The following is a 16408-nucleotide window of genomic DNA, read 5'->3' on the forward strand; positions in this document are numbered from 1 at the left end:
TCCATACTATTATAGGATTGAGATTTATTGCATTTTTTAAAGAAACTACTCACACTCTCGTTAAAACTAAAACTATATCAAAACTGCTAATTTTCCCCAAAAACTTGAGCTTTAGTTCTTTTTTTATCTACTTTGCTTTTTGGGCTCTTTCTTTTCCCATCATCCAAAATTTCTCAGATGCTATAGATATTCTAGGAAATTAAACCTAGGAATGAAAATTCTAAAATAAAAACTTAAACTTTATAAAAGTTATTATTTTTCCTTCTTTCATGTCTAATCATTAAACTACTTGGGTTAAGCATGTGATGCGCACACATAAAATATAAAAATTTATGTTTTCATAGGGTCTTCTCCCTTAAGAAGTTCAAAGCTTTCCCATTTAGTTTCTGGTCTTTTTGTGACCAAAAAAGACCAGAAAAGGTCAATTCCTTGGAGCATGATCTAGACAGCTGAGGAAAAAAGGAAGGCTGAATGAATATGTGCTATCTCCCTTCTCCTTTTCTACACAACAAAAGAGGATTCCCTGGATTCGAAGCTGAGGCCTCCTGCCAAACTACCAGCACCTCATAAATGAGGCATCTTGGAAAGCACCCTCCAGGCCCAGCCAAGGCTTCAGATGTCAGCTTCAGCTGACATCATGACTGCAACTTCTTGAGAGACCTTGAGCCAGAACCACTTTAGGGTAAGGTAGTTGCTTCCAAATTCTTAATGCATGGAAATGGGATGAAATAATAACCATTTACTGGGGCGCCTAGGTCCACAGTCACTTAAGCATCTGACTCTTGGTTTCAGCTCAGGTCATGATCTCAGTGACATGAGGTGGAGCCCCATGTCAGGCTCAGGCTCCGTGCTCACCATAGAGCCTGCTTGAAATTCTCTCTCTCCCTCCGCCCTTCCTGATTGTGTGTGCATACTCTCTCGCGCATGCTCTCTCTCTCTCTCTGAAATAAATTAATTAATTAATTTTAAGCATTTATTGCCACCAAGTTAGAGATAATTTGTTACATAGAAATCTTAAATCTACAATACTTCAAGAGAATATAGGAATGAAGTGATGTCATGAGGTGCCATGTGCAGAAAAGGAACAGCACATATCAGGGATCAGAAATTTAGCAGAAGAAGAAAACTGAAGCCACGACTAGGAGAAAGCCACCACACCCCCTCAGGAATCCTCAGAGATAGTGAGAAGGATGGTAAGTTTCTCCATATGTGGGATGAAAGTCTGTAACAATTTTATTTAAATATTAAATTATATACAGGCAGCTAGCATTGTTTTAAAAGGAGAGAATATGCGAAAGATATTTGATAAAGAGGGAATAGCATGTCCCAAGGCATGTCAACATTCTGAACATTAGTTATCACCATACTTTAAACGATCCATAAAGAATTCCACTTCCAAAAAAAAGCCCACTTCATAGTCAGGTAACATATTTGGTAAGAGTATTTGACTTGCTGTTGCTGCCTCTAATTGTACTCCTTAAAACAAAAGTATAGTGGACACCTGGGTAGCTCAGTGGATGAGTGTCTGCCTTCAGCTCAGGGTGTGATTCTGGGTCTGGGGATCGAGTCCTGCATCAGGCTCCCTGCAGGGAGCCTGCTTCTCCCTCTCCCTATGTCTCTGCCTCTCTTTGTGTGTCTCTCATGAATAAGTAAATAAAATCTTAAAAAAAAAAAAAAAAGGAAAGGAAAAACAAAAGCACAGAAGAACTATAAAGCAAGAATGTTCACAGTGGATGAAACTACATCCTTGTAGAGACAAGTTGAACTAAGAAACTGTATATAGTCAAACATATATAATAGCTATAGAACTCTCTGATCTATTCTTCCCTGAGCAAACATTTTTCCCACTTAGTGAAATCTTACTAAATGTCCCAGACAATGTAGGGTATGGCCTAAAGCCTTGGACTATATGATCCCATGCTTCTGGATAAAAGCCTGGAAAAAAACAAGCCATCATAAATGACAAGAGAATTTAGAGAGACAAGGACCTGAATCAGAAAAACAATTCCTGAGTCCTAGCTTTATTGTTGTTAAAACATGCTATGGGATACTGTGCAAATGGCCTCAGTCCTTCCTTTGACAAAATGGGGAGTTAAACAAAAAGTATTATAAATCCCTTCTACCTCCATGATTCCATTTTCACATTTTATCTACAGGACATAACATTAAAATACAAATGTTTTCATATTCCAACAATCATGCTATCAGGTAGGCAAGGCATTCAAATGATTGAATGGATGTTTCACAACTTATTTATATGTTCTGGAGTCATGTGGACTGAGAGGCAAATTTCACAAACAAATTAGATTAGGGGAGGCAAATCATAAAGATTTAATATAACCTCAATTGCCTTTCCCAGACAGAATTTTCCTTCAAGGTTTTATTTTCAGCTAGATCTTAAGCTTTAGAATTTTTGTGTGAAGGGAATTTTGCCATTGCTCTAAAAGACTTTCCTTCTGTAATTAAGTGTCAGCCACCTGCTTTCTAAATCCAACTAGAGAAAAAATGGGGGTGAACTGCAAGCCTATTCTATGTTTGTGTATTGCGGCCATATGTTCCTTCTCCCCACTATTCAAAAGCAATGCCTGAACTTTAAAAGAAGCAGAAAAGACAGCCTATAAGAACAACAGCAGGGAGCACGCCTCCAACTCAGATACATTGGTAAATGACCTTCAAGTTCTAGGTCTTTCTCCATCTTTCAAAGCACAGTGTAAGTTCACACAGCCACTCCGGTGAGGATGGTGTCCCCCCAAGTGAGAGCTACATGACATTAGCAAATAAAAAAGAAAACGCTGACAACTGTCAATTCAACAGCAATATTTCTAAAACTAAATAATCATCTATAATCATATGTTGAAGGCTATAGGCCTTTTCTTTTCTTTTTTCGCCCCTCAACATTGTATCCCCTTCCTGGCAAAGAGCCTGGCACAGAGAAAATGCTCAGTAAATATTGGCTGAACAAACAGAAGAATGTCTATAGCCTGCTTTGTTGGGGAAGGGGAGGGGAGGGAAATTTCACTGCTAATTAGTACTCTGTGTCTTAATTATCTTAAATTAACTCAATCATAAGAATATTTAACAAACAAAAGAATATTCCTCTAACTTTTCTTTCATACCATGGCAGTGCTGGTTTCTTTCCATGATTAGCCATCAGTGCAAATTAATTCAGGTAAATAAACTCTAACCACATTGCCGAGAGTGGATATTGGCTTCTAACAGCTTAGAAAGCATCCTTTTCAGAGCAAGTCAGCAGCACTTTGTCTATCACTTGCTATCAAGGTATCCTAATGGCTCTGAGGTCCTCTAAACAATGTACTGCATTTCTGCCACCAGTGGGCAGATAAGCTGTTCTGTCACCCATTATCTTTGACAATCTTAAATAGATACAGTCCAGAATCTGTCTCCTTGTCAAGTCTAGGCATATGCAAGTCACAAAGACAAATGAAAGACAACATAAAAAATACAGACTTAGTCACCTTGTTAGATTTAATAATCAGGGTTTTTTTAAACACTTGGTCAACATTTCTTCCAACTAAAATGTATACTATTGCTCAGTGTGTTACCAAAATGTAGGCACAAGGGTAACCAGCATATGAGAACATTCTCATCGGTGGCAAAGCTAGCTTTTCAAAGGAAATGGAGTTCCATGTATAATATAGAAGGAACATGAGCATTGCCCTAAGAGTACTCAATACACAGAAGACCTATAGAGTATGCCAAAAAACTGGTGACAAACTGCCTGACATTTCCCTCTTCTTGGGACAAACACAAATACCATAAATAGCTATTCGGGGAAGAAAGTTGTCTATAGGGTTTTGGGAAGAAAGCTGCCTAATCTTAGATTCTTATTGTCTCCTGAAAGAAATTTGGATGACACCTCAGACACACCATCTTCTTCACCTAAACTTTAGTATCATCCTGAACTCTTCTCTAAATTCTAGATTCACAGCTTCTGTGGATCCTTTCCTCATAATATCTCTTATAATTGTCCTTCCCATCACCTCACTAGATGGTTATTTTAACGGTCTCTCAACTGATGATGCTGTTCAGACTTTGTCCTCTCCAGTTCATTTTACACAATCTAGATGGTTTATTCTTAAGAATAAAAATGACAATGTGGGACCCAGGAAATTTAACAAAAATCCCCTACCCCTGGACAAGCAGAGCAGGACTAACTCCATTTTGTGCTGCACCCGCCACCTCCTGTATGACCCCCACATGACCTGCTTATTGCTTAAGGTGCTGCCCCACCCTAGTCGAGCCGCTGGGCACACCCTTATCGGAAATCAGCTCATAACAATGTAACCTGCCTTGTGCCCGCCAAAACTGCCCGCCGATTCTGACCAGAGCGAGAGGCCAGTTCAAATGGTCACTATAGGGTGAATCGTGATTCAATCGGCCACCTGCGTGTGCACCGACATGACTGTGCAACTTTCTGTGTATGTTACAGTCCCACTGGCCCCCATAAAGCTGCTACGCCTCTTAGCCTCGGGGTCCAAGTCCCTGCTCCGCTGTGTCGGGTACACTTGGACACAAGCTCAAGCATCGGTGTCGGCTCCTTGGTGGTTTCTTGGATTCGTGATCTTCGGCCCAGCATTCAATAACCCATAAAAAATGGCCACCATTTGGAGGATGCTATGCGCCAGGTGTTGCGAGTGCCTTATGTAAATTAGCTTATTTAACAACAACCTAATGAGATAGACACTACCATAATCTCCACTTTTTTTTTTTTTTAGAAAGCTACAGACTTTATAGAGAACAATTAACTCGCCTATGAGATCATGCCTGTTTTTTTTTTTTAAAGATTTTATTTATTCATGAGAGACACAGAGAGAGAGAGAGAGGCAGAGACACAGGCAGAGGGAAAAGCAAGCTCCATGCAGGGAGCTCAACATGGGACTCGATCCCGGGACTCCAGGATCAGGCAGGCCCTGGGCTGAAGGCAGCGCTAAACTGCTAAGCCACCCGGGCTGCCCTCATGTCTGTTTTTGAACTTGTGAATTCTGTCAGACTTCAAGTTTTCTCCTTTTGCCAAACACATCATTTAATGTCACCAAATTGCCAACTGCTGAACTCCACATCTATAATGTAACTGGTTACCACTAGTGTCCTGTACTCTACTCATCACCAGCTGAGTATACTGCCCTTATGGGCCATACTCATTTTGGATCCCCAAGTTTCGCTCACAAGACTACAGTACCCAGAACACTCCCTCCTTCCCTACCCTGGGTATCCAAATCCTGGCCCTGTCCTGTTTACTAACTGCTGTCACAAAAAAGCCTGGTCCAATCTCTTCCCACCCTTCTCCCAACTTCTCCAACACAAAGCATCAGATCTGTAAGTCATGCCACTTCAAACAAGAGTATGTTCTTTGCATGCAAACACTGGTGTTTTAGCTTCTTTTGTTTGCCATGTAATTACTAATAATGGTAGGCACACAGAGGAGGTGTTCGATAAATATTTGCTGGAGTGTAGCAAACATAAATAACTGTTTATTTATGTGAATGTGAAAAAGGATGTTCAGAGTCTCCATTTTATGCCATAAGATTTTCAATGACATGCCAGGGTCTACCCATGTCTAATTGTGTATTTTGTTCATCACTTAGCCAATTTTGGCTACACATTCAATGTATCATTTTCATAAGACTAATGACCACCTGTATTCTCATTTCTGCTATATTTTAGGTTTTCAAAGATTTTATTTCCATAAAAAAAAAATAGATCAGGGGCACTTGGGTGGCTCAGTCGTTGAGCATCTGCCTTTGGCTTAGGTTGTGATCCCAGGCTCCCACAGGGAGCTTGCTTCTCCCTCTGCCTATGTCTCTGCCTCTGTCTCTGTGTCTCTCATGAATAAATAAATAAAACCTTTAAAAAAAATAGATCAATACTTCCAAGTGACAAGTCTCAGAGCTTCAGGTTGACTCGCTTCCCAATGACCCCCTCACCTCTTAAAAACTAATTGATTCTTTGCTTGATGAGAGGAAAAAGAAACTCTTTCCCTTCTTTGCTTTTATCTTAATAATCTTTCCATTTTGTACTTTCTGATCCTCAATAATTAATTTTTCATCATCTTACCTTTTCTTTTTTTTTTAATCCTAAAGGTTCTCTTGCCAATGCTATTTCACTTGTCTAAAGCTGAGTTTATCAAGCCACTGACCCTATTAGCCCATCTGTGGCACACAGCATTACAGTACCCCATTTCTGACTCACTGTGCTATTAACAACTGTCATTGGCCTAATATATTGGCTTTAGGATCATCTGGCCCCCGTCATTCTTCACTTTAAATTAAGGAGCTAGCTAGAATGACAGATGATCCTTTCAGCAGCATGTTTGGCCACAGTGGAAGGAGGGAGAATGGAGTAACCACAAAGAAAAGCATAGTTCCCCAGGAGGAAAGCAGCATCAGTGCTGACAGGGAAGAGGGTAAGTGGGCTGGGGTGAAGAAGGTCACACCAGTAACTACCAGCAAAGTGCTCTACCATCCCTGCAGACCACAACTAAGTTCTACGTACACTGAGCCCAAGAGCTTTGTTCTCCACGATACGGCAATGTAGACAAATGCTGATGTCGGTGCTTATAACCCCTAGCACATCATTCTATCCCTGGGAAAAGAAGCCAAACTGAAGATTTAAATATTGGCTCCAAGTACCAGTCCACCTTGGGCAAATCACTGAAACTCAGTTGCCTTATTATAAAGCGGAGGTGACAATGCTCATTCTCTTCCCTTTTTTTTTTTTTTTTAAGATTTTATTATTTATTCATGAGAGACACAGAGAGAAAGGCAGAGAAGCAGGCTCCACGCAGGGAGCCGGATGGGGGACTCATCCCGGACTCCCAGATCACGCCCTGAGCTGAAGGCAGACGTTCAACCACTGAGCCACCGGGGGGTCCCGCTCACACTGTTTTCTTCAAAGCGTGGAAAAGAGACAAAGCGTGGTAAGAGACATGAAAACAGTCTGAAGAAAAAGTTTTAAGTATCATTCAACTCAAGACATGTGAGTGTGATACCAACACACATTCCCCCTCAAACTACAGCAATGTGAGCAATTTGAACCATCCATAACATCCTTTTCCCCACTAGGTATTTCCACGGAGCTTCCTCTTTCAGCTTCTCCTGTGGACAAAATGACCTGGGAATTGCCTGATGTTTGCAGAATCCTGCCCTAATCCATCTTGGTCAACAAGCTCTTCTCCATCCATCACACAGTTCTTTTCAATGACCCAATTTGATATTTCATTTCTGTTCTTTGTGGTTTATAAAATTCATTTGCTTGACAAGATCTCTAAGTACTAGCTGGCATTTAAGGAGAAAATAATCCCCAGGTAGACATTTCAAGGAACAAACATAATATCTGACATTTCAAGTTGAAACCTGATTCAGATACTTTTCTTATAATCACCCAGTAAACACAATATGGAAAAACAGAATTGACCACACATTTAATTAGGGGATGAGTTTTCATTCTACAGAGACTAAACCCAGCTTCCCTATATGAGAAAAAAAAATTCAATGAACAAATATGCAACTCCATACACAACTTTTCAGGCAAACATCTGCTAAATATGAAGAGTGAAGTACATCTTAGTTGAAGAGTGGAAATGTTCTACAACAGGTAAGCCCATCTTCCTCATTTTGATTCTATTCTTGCATTAAACCATTTCTGTAACAGCAAATTAAGATATTGAAAAGTCTAGCAAGAAACACCAGAATATAACAGTGAGAAGCCTCCTCTGAAAACAAAGACAAATCTGCATCTCCCTAATTGGCTCTGTTGCTGTAGCTACCTCAGACTGGTGAGTCTTGGGAGTTTTGTGAATAAACACAATCAATATCAAGTCTGCTGCGTAAGTGTTTGGTTCATCATTAAGACAAATATAACAGCTCTACCTCAGTCATAAGAGTAAGACCACTCTTAAATCTTTATTGTGTGTAAAAGCAGCAAAACTGTGATACTGTGAAGTCTCACCCCAGTTTTGAGTTTCTTTCAATAGATGCTACAGAGGGCTTCTGCTGGCAAATGAGCAGAAATCAGTCAATGACTTTAAACACGCTTGGCTTCAACAGTACTCCTTGGAGTCCAAAAGTGTGGTCAAGGAAATACACAAAAAGTTAGGGGAGGCATGCAAATTCTGGCCACACATTTTGCTTCCTACAGAAGTCCATCAGAACCCTAGAATGGTTTTGTGAACCACTCCTGCTCCCCCTTAACTCTCTAACTAAAACTTCCAAAGAGAGAATGCAGACACTGTAAAGCATCCTCTCTCCTCTCCTCCCTATCAGCTCTGCCCCGAAATTAGGTGCCAAGATCCCGGCAGCTCCTCGAGCTCGGCTTGGTAAAGGCAAAGATTTCTCATCTTCGAGAACTCCAAACTCTTGGGAGTCCTAAATTTTATTCACCCCGGCTACCTTCGTTCAGCCAGCTCACCAGTCAGGGGTTACATGCGTGTTATCTACGCAGGTCGGGTTTTCTCCGCGACCAGGACGCATCTGCGAGGTCTGGGCACCTCCAGGCAACACCTACCAACCATTCTGTAGTGTCGGGCAGCGCCTGGCCTCCTCCACGTCTATCCCACAGGCCCTCTTTCCAACTAAGCGACCTTTCCAAGCAGCATCCTCCTGCCATGTCCGGGGGGACCGGTCAGGGTCTGAGCGAGGAGGCTCCGTGGCATCTCTGCGCTAAACACTCAACTGTTGGTTTTCTGCAAAGTAGCAGAACACATTTCGGTGGCCGCCGAAGCCCCTCTTCTCTCCTCGGCTGCCGGACACTGACTGGCACCGGGGACATTACGATCGATGCTCTGAAAGGAGCAAATCGGAGTCCTGAGGAACTTCTCCACCCCAGCCGTGAGGTCGGGAGGGGAGCGAGAGAAGAAAGAAAAGCCCACACAAAAGCAGCCAGCCCTCCAAGCCCCGCCAGCACAAAGGCCCGCGCGCTGGTGCGGAGCCGGGAGGCTGGGCTGGGGCGAGGAGTGCGGCGAGTCCTCCGAGGCCTGCGCGCCGCGCCCAGCGCGCCCCGAGCGGCCCCCGCGCCCCCCGCGCCCCGGCACAGCGTCCCGGCGGGGGCTCGGGGCGCACGCCCAGCGCGCCCCGGGGTGCCGCGCTCCCCGGACCGCAGCGCTCCCGGGGCGACCCCGCGCCGCCCGCCCGGAGCCCGGGCTGCAGGCGCGGCCGCCCGAGCGGCAGGAGCCGGGCCCGTGCTCACCTGCTGTGCGCCTTCAGCCGAGCAGCGCGCGGACGAGAGCGGCGGCGCCCGCGCTGGGCATCCCCGGCGCGGCCCCTGCAGCGGCGGCGGCTCCCTCTGCCGTCTGGGACGCCCGGAGGAGGACGCTTCGCTTTGTTGTTTATTCATGAGGCCGCGACGAGAGCTGGCGATTGGGCGGCGGAAAGATGTGCCCGCCCCGCCTCCGCTGGCACCGACACCCGACGCCGTCGCCTCACGCCCCTCGGCGCCCACTTCCCCGCCTGCGCCCCGCGGCCCCGGCAGAGCAGAGCAGAGCGGAGCGGGCGGGGTGGGGTCCAGCTCGGGTCCCGGCTCCCGGCGCCCCGCCGGAGCCCCCTGCCCTGCTGTCTCTCCTCAAAGCCCGGGCTTCTGCGGCCGCACTCGCCCAGTGCCTACGGCCAAGGCACTGTTTTCGCTGGAAGAGCCCGAATTTCTCTGGTCCTTGATTAAGGCAAAGGATGCACGTCGGAAGCTGCAGCGTATTCCTTGTGGAAACTGTTCAGGTGAGGCGTGCCTCTAAGTAGGATCGTGTAAAGTAACCCTAAAAGTATTCCTTTCTCAGAGAAGTTAAAAATAAGTGCTAACTAGTAAGTATGGTTTATTGAGCCCTTACTCCTTCTGAGAACAATGCTAGGTGCTTCGATCTGCTCAATCGACTCAATAACTCTGAAACACTAGTAATACCCATTTAACAGGGAAGGAAGTTGAGGCTGAAGGCTGTGTAAGTTGCCCGAGATCTTATAGCTAATGTGGGCCGCCTGGAATTCCTGACCTCCATTCTTGGGTCTGTCAGTGATTTCATTTACTTTTTCTATTAGCTCTCATTACGGGTAGAAAGAGATATTTGGACTCTAAAGGCCCTTTCTAGAACCACCACCACCTGACATTTGCAAAGCACTTTTCACATACGTTATCCCTTGCACATGTTAATTCCCTTCATTATAATAGCTTGTCTTAGTCCTGTTTTGTAGTAATTTGTAAACACCTTCCAGACAGAGCAAGGTCTTTTTTACCTTTGACCCCTTACACCTAACACAATGCTCAAATATGCCCTGTTACCTTACCCATTCCACCTCTCTTTAGAAGAGATTATATTTCCAGAAAGGTTGTCAACAAACAGTTGTTGAATGGAATGTGATTGGATTGAATTGAATATGTCAGATCCGTTTTTATGTAGATTCGATGTAATACAATATAATACATTATACTGTGACCAGGCCTTCTACCTGAATTCAATACCCACCAGGTGGATAAACTGTACCCAGCCTGACCAAGTTGTGTCTCAACATTTTATTTTTATGTCCATTGTTTGAAATTTACACCCTATCTCATAAAAACAATGTTATATAGTATGGTAAGATTCCCAGCTAGACCACAAAATTGGGCCTACTTGACCCAAATGCAGGTAAATAATACTGATTAGTAACAACCTGACTAATCAGGTTAGACCAGAGGACCAAAGAGAAGAGGAGAAGACAAGAGAATAGAAAATGATTCCAGCTCCCCAGGCCTCTGGGACCAGCTTTATATAAATATTTGAAATATCCAAAGTTTCATTGACATCTACCTGCCTCCCACTCTGCATCCCTTTCTAACAGCCTAGTATGGTCCTTTGAGACCCATAATACTCTAGGTCCCAACTACAAAGCTCAACTCCCCAGATCTACCTTACACTCAAAGTTTTCCATTCTCCAAAATTACCATTCTCCCATAGTAGAATTCTTTCTTTTTTTTTTTTAAGATTTGTTTATTCATGAGAGAGAGAGAAAGGCAGAGACATAGGCAGAGAAAGAAGCAGGCTCCTTGCAGTCCCCCGATGTGGGACTCAATCCCCAGACCCGGAATCATGCCCTGAGCCAAAGGCAGGCGCTCAACCACTGAGCCACGCAGAGGACCTCCATAGTCCCCATAGTAGAATTCTTTTCTCCTTTTCCTCAATACAATCATTCAGCTTACAGTAAAAGTGATCTTATTGGAACTCATTTATACTAGTCCTTTATCCTTTCCCAAATGGTTGGTATTGCTTTAAAAAATTCTGATTATTGCAATTTACCTCAACAGCTGCTATTGGGTATGTGGAGTGATGATAAGACCCATTCTTCCACCCCAGCACACACACAAATTGTAAATCAGGGAAAGTTATATCTAAAAGTCAAATCAATAAGTCCACTCATGGGCGCCTGGGTGGCTCAGTCAGTTAAGCATCTGCCTTTAGCTCAGGTCATGATTCCAGGGTCCTGAGATGGAGCTCTGTGTCAGACTCCCTGCCCATCCGGAGCCTGCTTCACCCTTTCCCTCTACCTTTCCCCACTTGAGCTTGCTCTCACGCACTCTCTCTGTCAAATAAAAAAATAAAATCTTTAAAAAATAAAATAAATAAATCCACTCACAATAAATGTTTTTAACTTTTTATGGGTAAAGCAAGAAATCCTATGTATAAGAAAATCTGGGAACACCCAAAACCCCGATTAAAGTAATAAGAAAAGAAGCTGAGGAATGAAGTTTTGGGGTTCTCAGATTTAGCAAATAGAAATAGAGAATGTGGGCAGCCCCGGCAGCCCAGCGGTTTGGCGCTGCCTGCAGCCCAGGGTGTGATCCTGAAGACCTGGGATCGAGTCCCACATCGGGCTCCTTGCATGGAGCCTGCTTCTCCCTCTGCCTGTGTCTTTGCCCCTCTCTCTCTCTCTGTGTCTCTCATGAATAAATAAATAAATAAAATCTTAAAAAAAAAAAAAAAGAAAAGAAATAGAGAATGTCTGTGTAGTATTTGGGACATATTTATGCCAAAAATATTATTTATCTGAAATTCAGGTTTAACTGAGCATCCTGTATTTTACCTGATAAACTTTGCAGTATTAGATGGTTACTTCATCCTGGTTGGTCAGGCCTTTGTGTCAGAAAGAAATTGGTCACATGTAGCAAACAACTGGATAACCAACCCGAAGGGTGGACAATGTCCATTCAAATACCATCCAGAGGGACACCTGGGTGGCTGAGCTGTTGAGTGGATACCTTTGGCTCAGGGTGTGATGGGCTTGATCCCTGGTCCGGGAATTAAGTCCCACGTCATCGGGGTCCCTGCAGGGAGCCTGCTTCTTCCTCTGCCCATGTCTCTGCCTCTCTCTCTGTGTCTCTCATGAATAAATAAATAAAATCTTTTTTAAAAAATACCATCCAGAAAGGAGAGTCTTGGCAATGCAAACTTGAGCATTATGGCGTCCCTGACAAGGCTGTCATTACATTGGGTAGAAATGCTTCACAGTATACCAACTGATTCTCTTTATTCTGATTCCCATGTACCAAGTAACTATCTGACAGCTTGACTTCCCATGTATAATGTCTTGAAGATATTGCTGAAATAAAGATCTGTGAACTGGATTATGTGTGTCTATTTGTAACAACTCTATCTTCAATGCCCACAAAAAGTGGGTTTCTGGGTTTCTGGTCTTGCAAAAGCAAGAACGAGACCCTGAGTAGGGCTGACATCACCAGTATAAGTACCACTTAAAGGCTAACATAAGGGCTCTTAAAAACCAGCTGGCAGGACTTCCCCAGACTGCACCACTGTTTCCTGAGGATGTTTTCAGTTTTAGTTTGTTTTGTTTTCATTTGAAATTACACCAGCAACAAGGACTTGAGGCAATAGAACAAAATGAATGAGAGAAGCATCTGAGGAAAAATCTTCCTGGAAGGCTGAGTTTACCTGGAAATCACCTCACAACTATTGCTGTCTTAACCCTCTGGCCTCCCCTCCCTTCGTTTTTGAACTCTCTAAAACTCCTTCCTTTGATGTTTTGATCTTACAGGTTCCCAAGGCACCCAGCAAAGAGGTTCTGCCATTAAAGAAGAAGGACAGGAGGTGCTATGTAGAATAGGAGTCATTTGAAAATTGCATATTTAAATCTTCACTACAAAAGATAGTCTTTTCTTCTGACCTTCCTAAAAGTTTATGAACACAAGCTTTTCAGCATCTTCCAATGTTCTCTGCCCAGCTACTCTCAAGACCCTAATTGTTTTGGAGACTTCTCAGTTGCTTTTAATTTTTTAAGTAGAAATTCCCAGGATTAGACTTCAGTGTGAAACTGTCTTGCTAAGAATACTCCACTCACTCCGGGTATTCAATAAATATTTGATGGTTATGGTGATGATGATGTAAATAATGGTAATGATGGCAGATCTGTTCTATTCATTCTGATAGATGTTTTCATGGCATCCAAAATCCTCAGAATACTTGACATGACCTATTTCAGTGTTAATGAGCTTAGATTTTTACTTCATACTAAATTATGTCTTTAGTATGCCATTTATTGGAAAAACGGGTAAGTAGAATAAATCCAATAAGCAAATGGTTTTTCTTAAAGAAGGCTTTGGAACAGCAGATTTATATACACCGTAGTTGCTTTAAACTGTTAACAGCCCACTATATTTATCTATATTTTTTTGTAACTCCTATTATGCAAATACCCAGATGAACCCTCTTGCTTCTCTACTCTCCCGAAGAAACCTATCAGTATAGAAGCAAATATTATATGCTTTAAATTCCCTTCTTTTAAAAATCTGTTATTTTCTACATTATCTAGTTAACTGTTAGATTTCATTGGGCCCTGAACCTTCTGATTCAATTCTAACAAATGGAATTTCGTCTGTTGCCTTGAAAAAACACGATAAGAGAGGAAAGGACTATGAACGCAGGTACAAAAACAAAATTTCTAACAGCGCAAGCCATTTAAACAGAAACATTTTAGATAAAGTCAAGGATGATAACATTTACAAGAAAGAAATCTCATCCTTTTTCCCCCAGCCATAAATAATGTCCTTATGAAATGGTAAAAATTCTTTTTAAGAGATTGGAACATCAAAGGTCTAATATCTCCTATGGAATATACTCTTTAATCCTAAATGAATTGGTCATTGTGAATATATTCAAGATGATATTTATAACTCTAGAAAAGCTATGAATTGCCTTTCACTCTGTCAGACAAAAGAGTCATCTCTATCCTTGTCTCTTTCTTTATATGCCTAATGGTAAATAAATCGATGATTTTAATAGATTCCTTATCTCAAATAATGGGCATGAGATATTTATTATTGACTTAGCGGTACACATTACCTACAGCCTTTACTGCAAAGAAAGATTCTTTACTCTTCTCTGCCTCTACTAAGGATAGAATTAAAGAGAATGGCTTTACTAGGCAGGGCAAAGCTCAGGCTCAAGGAAGCACTTTTATCAGAAAAAGGTCTTAGAGACAGGAATAGATTAGTGAGAGAAGTTATATACTCTCTTTTGTTCTAGATTTCTAAAAAAGTATTCATTTCATTCTGGCTGGGGTTCCTGATGAAACACCATTTGCTCACTCAACAAGGAAATTATAGGAGTATTTGTGAATCTGGGGAAACTACCAAATATATTTACTGTGGCTAACTGCATTATTATTTATTATCTTCCTGCCAATAAATGTTGCTTATTTTACTTTCTAAAAATATGGTGCAGGTATTAACATCATACTCAAAATACCCAAGAATATTCTACAGTACCTGGCAGCAAAAGCAGAGAACAGGATACTCTCAATGGAATGTCAATACCATTACAATGAAGATGTACTGGAGGCTCATAACCAGAATAATACTAACAATCTGAACAACAGTTTAATAAGTTTTAAATATGGCATGGACATCATTGCCAAAAAAAAAAAATTTAAAGAATTTCCTTCACTGTAGCACTCAATCTCCTGCTAAATTCCCTGTCTCTGCACATTTTGGCTGATTCTTCAGGCCAAACTGGCTTAGCTGAAAGCAGAATTATGTCTGTGTCTCATAGTCATTAAGCAATGAGCAGTGAATCATTTAATGTAGGCTATGCATTTACTTTGGTATTGAGTTTAGTTCCATGGTTAATCAATCAACAAGTGTTTTTGTTTTGTGGAAAGTATGTGGTATATGTAGAGACATACAGTTGAACTCAACTTCACAAGTGTTGAATTTAGCTGAGAGGAAATGGTTATACACACATAAATACTACCAATAATACATAATATACAATTTCCTCATATACTTCTTCAATAATCTAAAAGTAGTGCTCACTCTTTATCATCTTTTTTCATTATACTACTACAGAGAGGAACTGATAAAGCCTGTGTGGAAAGTCTGCATCTTAATATCGTTAGTACATGGGTTATCTAACCATCTTCCTTCCTCTCCCCCAAAACTGTAAGCTCTCTGAATTCACACAGTGTGTTTTATATAGTCTCACATCTCCCACAACAACTACAGCAGTCCTCAACATAGCAGCTGTTCAAAAAAGTATTTGTTGACTATTTAATTATGGCCATAAGCCTATTACCAAAATAAACATAGTAATGCTCACCATTTTACAATTATAGAGCACAAACTGAGTACTACTGACATAAGAAGGAAGTTTGATGAGCTTCAGAATTTGTATATTAATCTCATATAAATTGGGGAGCTATAGTTCAATGTAAGTGGCTCTGAGACTCAGGATTTAATTATTTTTTGCATTCTATGAGGAGAGATTAATATATATCTCTCCTCTCTGAAGCTAGGGAACTGAACCAACTGATATTTCAAGTCCCCTTCTAACCACAAGTCTGTGATCCTTGTAATTGGTAAAGTTCACATGCATTTAAAAAGGAGTTGTGGGGATCCCTGGGTGGCTCAGTGATTTAGTGCCTGCCTTCGGCCCAGGGGGTGATCCTGGGGTCCCGGGATCGACTCCCACATCAGGTTCCCTGCATGGAGCCTGCTTCTCCCTCTGCCTGTGTGTCTGCCTCTGTCTCTCATGAATAAATAAATAAAATCTTTAAAAATAAAAAAAATAAAATTAAATAAAATAGGGGATCCCTGGGTGGCTCAGTGGTTTGGCACCTGCCTTTGGCCCGGGGCGTGATCCTGGAGCCCCGGGATCGAGTCCCATCAGGCTCCCGGCATGGAGCCTGCTTCTCCCCCCGTCTGCCTCTCTCTCTCTCTCTCTTTGTGTCTATCATAAATAAATAAATCTTTAAAATAAATAAAAATAAAAATAAATAAAATGAAAAAATAAAAAGGAGTTGCTGATGAACAAGAAATACCCTACATGTGAGACAGAAGAAGAAGAAGAAGAAGAAGAAGAAGAAGAAGAAGAAGAAGAAGAAAGGAGGAGGAAGAGGAGAAACTGCTTCAAGCTGAATCC

At 42.0% G+C, this 16408-nt stretch overlaps 1 protein-coding gene across 9 annotated transcripts in view; it reads right to left on the reverse strand.

Moving 5' to 3' along the window:
* ARMH4 (armadillo like helical domain containing 4) overlaps positions 1-16408 on the reverse strand; it is a 162710-nt gene that overhangs the window by 118802 nt on the left and 27500 nt on the right. For 4 of the 9 annotated variants that reach the window (XM_072838719.1, XM_072838726.1, XM_072838723.1 and 1 more), the window contains exon 1: positions 9205-9360. The exons of 3 other annotated variants lie outside the window; for them this stretch is intronic. In XM_072838719.1, coding sequence (XP_072694820.1) covers positions 9205-9351 — 147 coding nt within the window. In that variant the 5' untranslated portion in view covers positions 9352-9360. Of the gene's footprint in view, positions 1-8523; positions 8545-9204; positions 9361-16408 lie in introns of those variants that run through there. 2 more of the 9 variants (XM_072838721.1, XM_072838720.1) reach the window with 2 other exon arrangements.

The sequence above is a fragment of the Canis lupus genome, chromosome 9 (genome assembly GCF_048164855.1).
Source record: "Canis lupus baileyi chromosome 9, mCanLup2.hap1, whole genome shotgun sequence".
In the NCBI taxonomy this organism is placed as follows: Eukaryota; Metazoa; Chordata; class Mammalia; order Carnivora; family Canidae; genus Canis; species Canis lupus.